The 12,508-nt window shown below is 28.2% G+C and overlaps 1 protein-coding gene across 9 annotated transcripts in view; it reads right to left on the reverse strand.

The window, feature by feature from the left end:
• Nucleotides 1-12,508, reverse strand: part of LOC142321826 (CREB-regulated transcription coactivator 1-like) — a 211,175-nt gene that overhangs the window by 87,308 nt on the left and 111,359 nt on the right. For all 9 annotated transcript variants that reach the window (XM_075360261.1, XM_075360258.1, XM_075360264.1 and 6 more), the window contains 2 exons: nucleotides 10,051-10,165; nucleotides 2,395-2,545 (listed from right to left, as the gene is read on the reverse strand). In XM_075360261.1, coding sequence (XP_075216376.1) covers nucleotides 2,395-2,545; nucleotides 10,051-10,165 — 266 coding nt within the window. The remainder of the gene's footprint in view (nucleotides 1-2,394; nucleotides 2,546-10,050; nucleotides 10,166-12,508) is intronic.

Here is a 12,508-nt window from a genome sequence, read left to right on the forward strand (position 1 = left end):
CATGCCAGAGAGAAAACGGCAGTCAAGTTAATGGCATCATGCTTAATCACCAACCAGACCAACAAATGTTCGGTCACAGCCATTTAGACGCAAACTGATGGCTACATCTTTTGGAAGCGGTTTGGCATACTGCTGATTGATTTCATGCCATGTGGAATTACTAATTCAGAAGCCTACTGCGAAACTCTACACAAGTTACAGCACGCCATTTAAAATCAGTGATGTGGGTGGCTGACTGGCAGCATCGTCCTGCTGCACGATAATGCACGTCCACATATTGCAGGTCCAACACGTGATTTACTGAGAACATTTGAATAGGAAATTTATGATCACCCACAATATAGTCTGGACTTAGCTCCTTCTGATTACAATTTGTTTTGGAAATTGAAAGAATTTTTGAATTGTAAGCAATTCACGGGTGACAATGAACTTAAAATTGCTGTTAATCAGTGGCTAAATGGACTGACAGCAGAAGAATATGATGAGGGTATAATGAGGCTGGTGCATCACCACGGTAAATGTCTTAATTCATGTGGCGATTATTTAGAGAAGTAGTATAAGGTATGTAGTTTAACAGAAATAAAAAATATTTTATAAAGTTTTCAGAATAGTCTTTTTTTAAAATGAAACAGTCTTTACTTTAGAGATAACCTCTCGTATAAAAGAATTAGCAATATATTTTTTATCAAATATGAGGGTCTACAGAATATTCTTCATCATTGAAATCATACTTTTCATAAATGAAGTCAACTTCAAGTTAAGGTAGATTCTGTAAAAAAGTGAAATTAAAATTCATGTACCAACATTGTTTTTACTGTAATTCCTTGAAACGATTAAAAGGAACCATTGAAATTATTATCAAAAATTACCAGTTAATAAGAAATAAAAATAATTATGAAAATCAACGAAATGAATGATATAGTCTAGTTAAAAGTACATTTTACAATAACTACTTGAAATAAATACACAATGTATTCAGAAATATACTGTGTACTGGAATTATGTAATTATAATAAAACTTTCCTTATTATTACTCTGTATTTTTATTTCATTATTTTATAGAAACAGACATTACAATAATTGCAATAGTTTATAAGAGGTGTTGAAAATGACCTCCTCTAACATCAATACAACACTGCAACGTTTCAATTTTTTTTCTAACACTTTAACCAACTGACATACTGGAATGTCTCATACATATGCCATTACTGCAATTTTTGGTTTGTCAATCGTGCATCATCTGTTGCGACACACTGTTTGTTTTGCTCCCCCTCATAAAAAGTAATCTGGGGGAGTCAGATCAGGCGATTATGCAGGCCACAAACCACTTGAAATGATTTGTTCACCAAATACATTTTATTGACCTATTAACTGTGTGTGCGCTGTGGTACCATCTTGTTGGAACCAACCGTGATTGATTTCCACTTTTGTGTTAACTGACTAATTAAGTTTCTTAAAGCAGCACAATAATGATCACTATTAACTGAATTTTCAAAAAAGATTGTACCCACAATGCATATTCTACTCACACTGATTTACTTCAATTTTCGCTTTGTGTAAAGATTGTTCATGTAATTCATGTTGGCCAGTCATTTATTTTGTGAATTAATACAACCTCCCACATGAAACATATTTCATCTGTAAAAAACATAATGTTAAGGATACCTAAGGAATTTTGATCAATAAAATCTTTAAACCATTGACAGTAATTGTCTTTTGGCACGATCAGTTCTTGAATACATGTTAGTTTGCAGTTGAAAAGTTTCAGTTCTTTTCTTATAGCTTTATGTGCAGTAGCAAGTCTGATATCTTGCTACTGTGGTAACTTATGCATTGATTTTGATGGATGTTCGGCCATAGCATTCGACATATCAAGCAGCTTCTGTTTGTTTAGTTTAAGTGATCTTCCACTACAATCAAGTTCTTCAACAGACCCTGTTGCCTGAAATTTTTTGATAAGAATTTGAACTGCATTGCATTGAGGATCATGAGTATTTGGAAACTTTTCAGAAAACTTAAGCTTCATTAAATCAGCATAGTTGTCACCTTCACAAAAGACGTGTTCAAGGAGAAAAATGCATTTCTCTACCAAAATAACCATTACGTTTCTTGCAACTATTGATTCCAATAAATGAAACAAAGCATGTTCAATATATATCAACAACTGACATCTCAGTTTATTACTAAGCAATGCCCAACAAACCCTTAGGGCAACCAACCTAACGCTGAAAGAACAGAATGCACCACATAATTCTAAAGCATACTGAACTGGGATTTTCCAAACAGAGTATGAATCAATATATATACATACTTTCTATAATAAAAGACACACAAACTTACAAAAGTTTGTAAAAAAAAAAAAAAATAAAAAAAAAATAAAACAGTTGAACTAACATTGCTGTATGGAGAACTGTTATGATCCTCTTGGTCGAGAGGTGTAGGAAGTGGTGAAGGAAAGTGGAAGCTTGTCAGGTCTGGCAGTGAGCCTGTGTTATTTCCTATTGGTATCTGTACTGTGCCTGGTTCCTGCTGCGTTGGGAATATACTGTAACAGAAAAAAATTGATAACTTACAATTAAAAGAAAAGAACAATGTCAAAAATTCAAGTTCTTTATACAATTTTAGCTGAATTATAAAAACTGTTTGTCAAAGAAAAAGATTTATTTAATAGTCTCATGTTCAATTTTCCATTAACTCTCACAAAAACCTACAATATACGATACTTACAGTGCACAATTTCTGCATAATATTAACATAATAGATAATGAATTTACTGTATATTCTTACATACTGTATGAAGTAAGTTCTACATTTAATATGCCATCAATTTAGAGCTACCTAACCTTCTAGATTTGTCTAAGGCATTTGAATAGTTTTGTATGCTTTCAAAATTGAAGAGAACTACAATGCTTAAGTATCACCTTCTAAAAATTATGTTTCAGTTTTCAAATGAAGAATGTGCATATATAATTTTTTTTCAAGAATGATATCTTAATAGAAGGATTCCAAATCTGAAAATGTTTGCTTAAGTATTTCAGTATTTATACACAAACTGCTTCTTTTCCATCATGTTAACATTTCATTAACACCAAGAACAACATCATATCAATGAAGAACAGAACACAATTCAGCAAGTTGAACATAACCTGAGGCTCAAAAATACATAAATTTCATGAGTTTAATACAAAGTATAATATTGTTAATACTTAGTAAAGAAAAGTTCTACCTGTACTAATTGCAAAAGATCCAGATTTATACCTGGAGATTTTCGTTGTCAAAATTTTCTGTCACTGGCTTCAAGACAGCTGCCACAAGGTAGTTCTATTTTATCTTCTGATTAGGAAATTTTTTCAGGATAAAACAAATTATTCAGTTCAAGAATCCACATGTCATAATAGAAAATATTTTCATATTAAACTGCATACTTAAATTTAAAATTTCATATCATATTTAATTTTTATGCAAATGTTTGGTGTGGTATTATTGACAAGCATTGAGCCATTTATTTTTGTATATCATATTATGGAAATATGCACTTTATTTAATTCTTTAAAAGTCGATTAGTGTATAAATAAATATACCTGCTATGAACAATTATGTAAGTTGTGCTCTCATATCTAAGGCATTAAACAGTCCTCATTTTGCTTAGTTTATTACATAATACAATATAAAATTAATTTATTAATAAGTACGTTATTCATTTTAATACTGGTTTACATTTACAAAAAACTAATAAACTATTCATTAATTTATAATAAATAAACGGTACTTTATTTTAATTACATAATTTTTTTTTAAACATACAATCATTTTAAAGAAAAGTACTTCAACAATTCTGATTAATATTTTAATAATTTTTTGAAAAAATAACACTGAGGAACATTAAATTTTTTTTTTGGCACAAGGAACAAAATATGTGATCCTAATACAACTTTTCATGGTGAATTAAAATACAAAACATAAATTTTCTCTAACACCTACAATTTTTTTTGTGATAAGTAGGTAATCTGAAAGAAATATATGAATTTACTTACACGAAGGGCATTACATAACTTACCTAAAATGTGGTTGTAGTCATTTGGTATGTGAAACATTTGTACAACAATAATCTATTAGCATTGTCACTGCAATGTACACAACAATGTACAATCTATGAACATTGGCACTGCAATGTCACTGGTACCCGTTTTCAATAACTGAGGTTTGCTGATAAGAAACATTTTCTGTGCTCATCTCTGATGATGCCAAGATGAAGGAAAGAAATCCAGGTGTGTATCCAAGAAATGAATTTTTATAAAAAAAATTACAGTCTATATGTTTGTATAACTGTGATAATTCTCCCACAATGTCACAGTAGTTGCGAGATTCATGATTTTCTAAAAGGTTTCACACACCACTTTTAAATGATCATATTGCTTACTTTTCAATTCATGTAACAGAACTTTGAAGTGTCCATCTCTAATCAAAGTTCTTGTTTAGAGACCTAATAAAATTCCTTCTTTGATTTTAATGTCATTAACATGAGAAAATTTTTCTTTCAAATAATGAAATCCGACCACCTTTTTCATCCACTGCCTTAATAAGATTTTTGAAAAGCCCTACTAATTTTAGATGGAGTGGAGGTAGAAGAATCATTTCTGAGTTAATTAGTGAGTAATGCACAAAATTTTTCTGTCCAGATGTAAGTGCTCCACAATTGGCCATTCCTCCCTGGCATAATGACTTGTCATGTCCCTGCCATCCTATTCGCATAAAATGTTACAATCTTTAGTGTAGCTCAAATGCATCAATGCAATTAATTTTTAAATTGCAATATATAATCCAACAGTATTTTTTGTACTAAATTTTTTTAACAGGATTTTCATATTGTTATATGTTTTTTTCATATTAATAGCATAAGCTAATGGCACAAAAGGAAATTTGTTGCCATTGTGGAAATGGACACAAGTTTTTGAAGAATCAAGGAACAGTCTTCATTCTATAGTTAGTTCATGATGTAGTACATCCATGTTAGTATAAATATTGTTATAGTACACTAAACTATAGAATAAAAATTTTTAAACATTTTCTGACAATTATGAAAGAAACATTTTAGTGTCAGTATGAAAAATATTCCAGCCTTTCATCCTCAATCCCAAAAAGCTTGGCTTGTTTCTTCAAGTCCAAATTCTGAACAAGGTTGTTTAATTCACATTGAGTTGATGAAGCTCACGGGAAAAGCATTCTGCTTCAAAAGATGGATTGTTAGCTTGCTCTCATGTCAAACTTCAACAGCTACCTCACACCTCATATTCTGATTCATCTTCTAAGTCAGATCTGGGAGGATATGATACAGGAAAGTTCTCATTAAAAGGTACTGTTCTATAGCAGATAGTAAATTTGGGTATACAGAATGTTTCAACCTAATACTTATTCCTTTTTTCTTTGTAATACAGAAATAACTGTTTGACAAATGATTTGATGGTTCAAATCACACAATTGACATAATAAAAATCATGTGCTGATTATCCCTAGCCCAGTCAATTACACATTTCATACAAGTCAAACAGCAGATGAGAGGGGTTTCAGTTTGTTTTTTAATCTTACCAAACTTAACAGTCAAGATATAATTTATAACATATTTTGATTAGTGGAGTCAAACTTCACTGTTGTTTAATCTCCACATATGTAACAAAAGTTATCTGGATCATTTACACCCTCGGCATATTCATTCACCTATACAACACACTTGACACAGTTACTGTAAATCACAAAATAGATTGAAACCATAGTACCTGTACATACAGCGAATGTTTAATCAATATAGATTTGTTAATTGTAGGACTCAGAAGACTGCTTTGTGCTGACATGTCAGAATGTACAGTAAATAAATTGTCAAGCATATACAGGTATTGTCTTCATAATGTTTGTTCACACACTGTTAGAAATTACCTAAAATATTCTTTTATGTACATAATATACCCTTAAAATAATACATATAATTTTACAAAAGCAACATTTAAAAGAGTTATCATGCAAAAACTAAGGGTGATAGAAAAATTTCGGAATGCATTTTTAAATTTGTCATAAAAAGTTACATTAGGAACACAATAAAACTTTCATGTGTCAAAACTGTGTTAATGGAGCAGTCTGTTCCTTTATTTCCTTTTTATGATTAAGTAAATATTACGACTGATGCAGTAGATTCCTACTATTTTAAGGTGCATCTAGGGTCCAAATAAATTACAAAAGCTTAAAAAATAAGAAAGAAAAAAGTGTACAAAATCTTGCTTTGCTAATTTTTTGATTTTTTTTTTTAGATCACATTCACAGACCAATCTAAAGTTTTCAATTTATACACACAACTTCTTGGTCATTTAAAAGAGAATAGCTAACTCTTCCAAGTTATTTTGGAACAAAATTTCAAAAGGAAACTAACACAATTTAGTACATTTAAAAAAGACTACACTAACAGGAAGGTATATTTTCATTTGTGTTCAACGGATGAAAAACAAGAGATAAAAATTTAAAAAAAACATGATTAAAAAAAAAGAAACTATTGATAAACATTGCTCTTTAACATAGGATAAAAAAATATTAATTCAGGATAATTAAAGAGCGTGTCCGAGACAATTTTGTATATAATATAAATTTGTTTTAAAATTTTTTAAATCTTACACATACACACACACACACACACACATATATATATATATATATATATATAAATGTTTGTTAGTTTGCCGTATATGCGTTCCTATACCATTCATCCAACTGCAATGAAACTTTGGTAAGCTGTGTGCATGCTTGTGAAGGTTTCTGAATTAGTTTAAACCCACTAAATGACACGGGTCGAGATATTTCGAAAAATTGTATTTATGGTCAAATTTTGTTCATATTCAGAATATACATTAGTTACAAGAAAAGACAAATTTTTTTGCATAAAATATAGAAGCTTGGTGGTGCCGGTGTTGAGATATTTACAAAACAAAAAAAGAAATATACAAGCAGACTTTCTTCTTCTATATATATATATATATATATATATATATATATATATATAAAGCAATGTTCATATGTGTGTCTGCTATAGACTAAACAGTTACTGAACCGATTTATGCAAGGGGAAAAAAGAATAGGGAAATACAGATAAAAGGAATTTTTTTAATGTTTTATCAAACGTTCAATTGTGTTCATTTAATCTATATATATGTATATGTACCCAAATCTGCATTATATTGTATATGCTGGGTCTGCATTATTATTAGTATTAGCTGATTACATGTTTTATAAAATAAAGTTATTGTAAATTGGATGTACTTATTCCAAATAAATCTCAATGATGTTACTTTATTGAGATTAATTTATATTAAAAATAATAAATTTATATTTATATTGAAAATAATTTCAATTTTGGCAAAAGCATTTTAAAACTTGAAATATTAATAAAATGGAGTCTTATAAAAATATGTTGATCACGGAGTTTGTTAGAACTCTGTTGGTAAGAGGCAAGAAAGTCAACGAACTACTTTTACAGTTCTAAACATGACCTAACCTAACAGTGAGATGAAAATGGCGAAAAAATAAAATAAGCAAGAAAACATATTTCAGTTCAATTAGATTTGTGATAAAAAATACTTTCAAAAAATATCTCGAACTTTGTTAGACAAAGTTTTTTTTTCTATTTGATGAACCGTGGGACTCGAATATGTCATTTTATTCATTTTTTTGTACCTTTACAAATCACACCACTAGATGGCAGTACTTGCTAATACTAGGTAGCGTACAAAAACTTGATAATGTACTTGAAATTATAAAATTTGAAAGAAATTATACTACAGCTTATTTTAATAGTCAATGTTCTTATGTAAATGAAAGTACTGAAGATGAAACAATTTTTTTAATATCCATCACCTTTAAAAAAACTAATAAAAGTATTAGTTTACAAGAGATTATACTAGTTTTATTAAAAAGGGAATAAATAAAACAGAAATAAATTTGATCAGTAAAATTGAATTTAATGATAAAAATTGAGTGTTACACTTACAAAGTAATAGGTGCAATATTACATCACGGATCTTTGATTTGTAAAGGTCATTATACAAGTTTCATTAAAAAAGGAAAAATATGGTATGATTATCAACAAAAAAAATTGTTTGTTCCAGAAAGGCAATAAAGTCTTAATAATAAATCTATAAGAGAACAATCAGTAATTCATAAAAAAAAATAGTCTAACAAAACACAGTGACATCCAAAAAAATTAGAATGAAACTGTAAACCGTACGGTAAGAGTCTCACAGATATCATTTCTTCCGTTCATAAAACAAAAATTTCTGTAATATAAATAAAACTATTTTTAAAAAACGATACTGATATAAAAAAAGGTAAGAACACTGCATTTCTATTACCAAACTGTTGTTAATTTAGAATTTTCTTTAAAAAAAAATACATGCTAAATATATGATAGACAATAGATATACAATAATAGATAATAAACAATCTTTAAGCATTCCACATAAGAAAAAAAAAATTGTTACAAAACTCTTACCAGCCCAATTTAATTTATTAAACAACGAATAAATAATACATATCCCACTTACAGAAATAATACAATTTTTATGATTATTCATTGTTTAATAAAAGAAATCGATTTCTTTAACCGATATATTTAACACATATTTTTTTTTTAAAGAAAATTCTAAACTAATAACAGATTTTGATAATAGAAATGTAGTAGTATCTTACCTTTTTTGACATCAGTATCATTTTGTTAAAAACAGTTTTATTATAATACAGAAATTTTTTTTTTTTTGTGCAGAAGAAATGATGTCTGCAGACTCTTACCTTATGGTTTACAATTTCATTTAACATTTTTGGATAGTAATTAAAGATATTATCACAAAAAACTAAATAATAATGACTTGATGATGAATCTGAAGATACAATAATCTAAAAAACAGATGCTATTTTATGGTTAATTATGATAAAATAGATTAGATTGTATAAGAAATAAACTTAGCTGATGTCAACTGGTAAAAATTCTTAAAGAACCAATACAACAACTCCTGATTATTCACTATAATAACCAGGACGAGGATTGCAGATAATCCAAAATCATAGAAAATCATGGTGAATCCAAAAATAAAATTTAAGAACAATATGTATTAAAATGACCTAATACTGCAGCTTACAGTACAGTATTTACATGCACTATTATATTAAGGTATAATGATAAATAATAAAATAAAATACACTACACTACACCATTACATACCTGGAAAAGCAATATCCAGAAGTTTATTCAAAATGGGTATTAACATACAGCAAATTTTCACTATCACTAATACGTATGAAAATATATTGCACAAGCAGTGGTGTATGTATGTATATGTAATGCATTAACAAACACTTAAACTGCAGTAGTTAATGAGAAAAAAATTATATACACATTAGAAAAAAAGATTAATATTAAGTGTATAAATTACTCTTTCAGATTTTTTTTTTAAAATAAGACAATCAATTGTTGTTTTAATATCTGAAAACTCTTTCTTTTAATTGAAATTCATAGTTTATGTAGCATAATAATATCGCACAGTGAACTATTGTCATCATTTCCACAATGAACTATAGTACAGCACTATCATACTCAAAACAAGCACTCATTCAAGAAGCAAATGAAAAAGAACGATGAAAAAGTTTCAAATTTTTATCTTCTGTAAGTTATTAGAACTTTTTTATTTTTTTCTGAGAAGCATCGAGATTAAACTGTTCAAAGATAATCGGGAGTTGACTGTAATGTGAATACATAGACTAGATTTTAGTTAAAATTAATCAGCTAAACTCTGTTGAATTTTCAGCAGGGCTACATAGTCAGGTTTCGGTTTCAAAATGTTCAATTCACAATCAAAAAGTAAAAAAAAAATTTTGTAATAATAATTAAAAATTGTAAATCTTACTAAAACTAGTTAAAACTATAAGACCACAAAAACTTCTACTACTTTTAATGTACACAATTTAAATTTAACTAAATATCTAAATAAACAATTCTTAAGCAAATACAAGAAAACTAACTGTATGCCAGGAACACGAGGTACATCACAGCACGATCTTGGTCTTCCATCAGGACTAACAGAGAGGTGTCGTCTGGGCGTTTCATAGCCATCATGCTGCCCATGACCATCCAAACCTATAAAAATGAGCAATGTGATTAAAAGAAAAACAATTTTTAATAAAATTTCATGAAATGCATTAACCTAAATTCCACAAGATTCACAGGTAAAGTTTGGAGTTCAATTTAAAAAAAAAAAATTCATGATAACTTAAGATGATAATGATAATTTAAGACATTCATGGTAACTTGGAATTTTGTTCAGAATAATGCATACAATTAATATTACAACAAAACTGGTGAAAAAAGGATATTCAAAATTTTTGAAAACAGTGATGTAACAAAATCCATTAGAATAAAGCAATTAAGGACTAAAACAAATGACTAGGTTATGTGACAGTAAGCTAAGTGAAGTAAATCTCAATTTATTATAATATATACTACATTTATTCTACCACTCCCACAGGTATAAGATCAATTATAGACAAATCATTAATTCTACAATAATAACAATAAAAAGGCGAAATGGACTTAATAAAAAATTGGATTTTATTTTTCTTAATATTTAATATCTTTTATTAAAAAAAAAATCCTTTCACATAATCGCAATTTTAAAAGAGTTATTTTCACTTTTTAATTTACAAAATTCTGTTATTGTTTTTCTTTAATTCTGTTTTATCCTTCAATTCAATTCATATACCATTAAATGTTAACTTATTTGTTAAATCAATCTTGTAATTTTTTAAACTGTTAACAATAAAAGTGCACTACTTTCTTTATAAATCATTAGTGAAACAAGTTATCAAATATGTTAATTTGATCTATGTTCATGTAATATTATATTTTCATCAAATTTAATGTATTTGTAAATTTCATATTATTGGAATAATGTGCGGTGTGTAAATTCTTCACTGTGTGATTAAGGTAACACACACAAATCTATGTTACAATCAAATGGTGTTACGGTAACAAATGGTTTTGTGTGTGTCTGACAAGCTCCAATTAGGTGATTTACAAAGGCAGATTAAATTTCAATACACCTGTACATGTTTTTCAATCTGTGGTTGAGAAATCCTATTTTTATCAGATCTAAAAAATTTAATATATTAGTTGCACATGGCAGTTTAATTTGTATATTTTTCTTGACTGCTATTTTTATCACTAGCAACTGTTTAAAATTCAACATAGTAACCTTAATTTTAAGAAAATGCTGATGGGTAATTCTGTGTGATTGTTAGCTGATGTTTACTTATATTTTTAGTATCACTATATTTTTTAAAATTAATTTTATTCCTAAGTATAATAAGATACTATTGAAATCTGTATCAGGTAATGTAATGTGTGAAAAAGCAGCATATGTGTGGTCTGTGAGTGATAAGATATATTGCAGATAAGTGGAACTTCTCACTTATCTACGAACATGTATCTTCTTATTTATAGTTGTGGTGGGAATTCCATACATTTTTACAATCTTGTTTGTATGTTGCAGAAAACTACAAGCTGGGGTATAATTTGTTACCGAGTTTACATATGTGAATATACTGTGTATCCTTTATAGAGGAGTATATAAACTTAGCAGGCTCAGTATAAAAAAAAACTAAATCCTGATTATAATAATATTATGGTGATTAATTAATTCATAATGACAGTCTAGAGTTCTTTAACAAGTTGGTTATATATAAACCATATATTTCTACATTTTAAAAATTGCTTTCTTCTACGTGTAATTCAGAGAATGTCTAAGTAGGAAAACTATTACAAAATAAATTCAAAATTAGTTCTTCTGTGCCAATTACTATCACTGGATAAATAAATATACTATTCAGATCAATACCTTATGACAACTAAAATTTTAAAATGCATTTGTCTACAAAATAATACGAGTTATTATTTTAAATTTACTTTTCACCAATCTGATGCACACAATCTCAAACACTTTTTTATAAAAAAAATTTTTTCTTAAAGAAGTTATATTTTCAATCACAGAGGCTTCTCTGTCTAAAGATAAACATTGAAAACAACAAAGTTAACTTAAAACTAGGTTATTTCAAGCTAGTGGGTCCATTTTTCGCAAAAAATATTTCTTTTCATGTAACTAAAGTATATTCTGAATATGAATCAAATCGAACCATAAATACAATTTTTCAAAATATCTCACCTCAGCGCCACCTAGTGGGTCCAAACTAATTCAGAAACCTTCAGCAGGTGTGCGCCCGACAACTCACCAAAGTTTCATCACAATCGGATGAATTTTATATATATATATTTCTTGCTGCTTTAAAAAACCCTTGAATTGATTTTAAAACTTGTTGAATTGTTTTTGTAAGTAGTTTTGTAAATAACTGAAGCATATTTGCTGTACTAATTCAATCTATTTTTTGGAAAAATTTACAAATTTATAACATTAACTATTATAGTGAA

Source organism: Lycorma delicatula, chromosome 3 (genome assembly GCF_047948215.1).
Source record: "Lycorma delicatula isolate Av1 chromosome 3, ASM4794821v1, whole genome shotgun sequence".
Classification (NCBI taxonomy): Eukaryota; Metazoa; Arthropoda; class Insecta; order Hemiptera; family Fulgoridae; genus Lycorma; species Lycorma delicatula.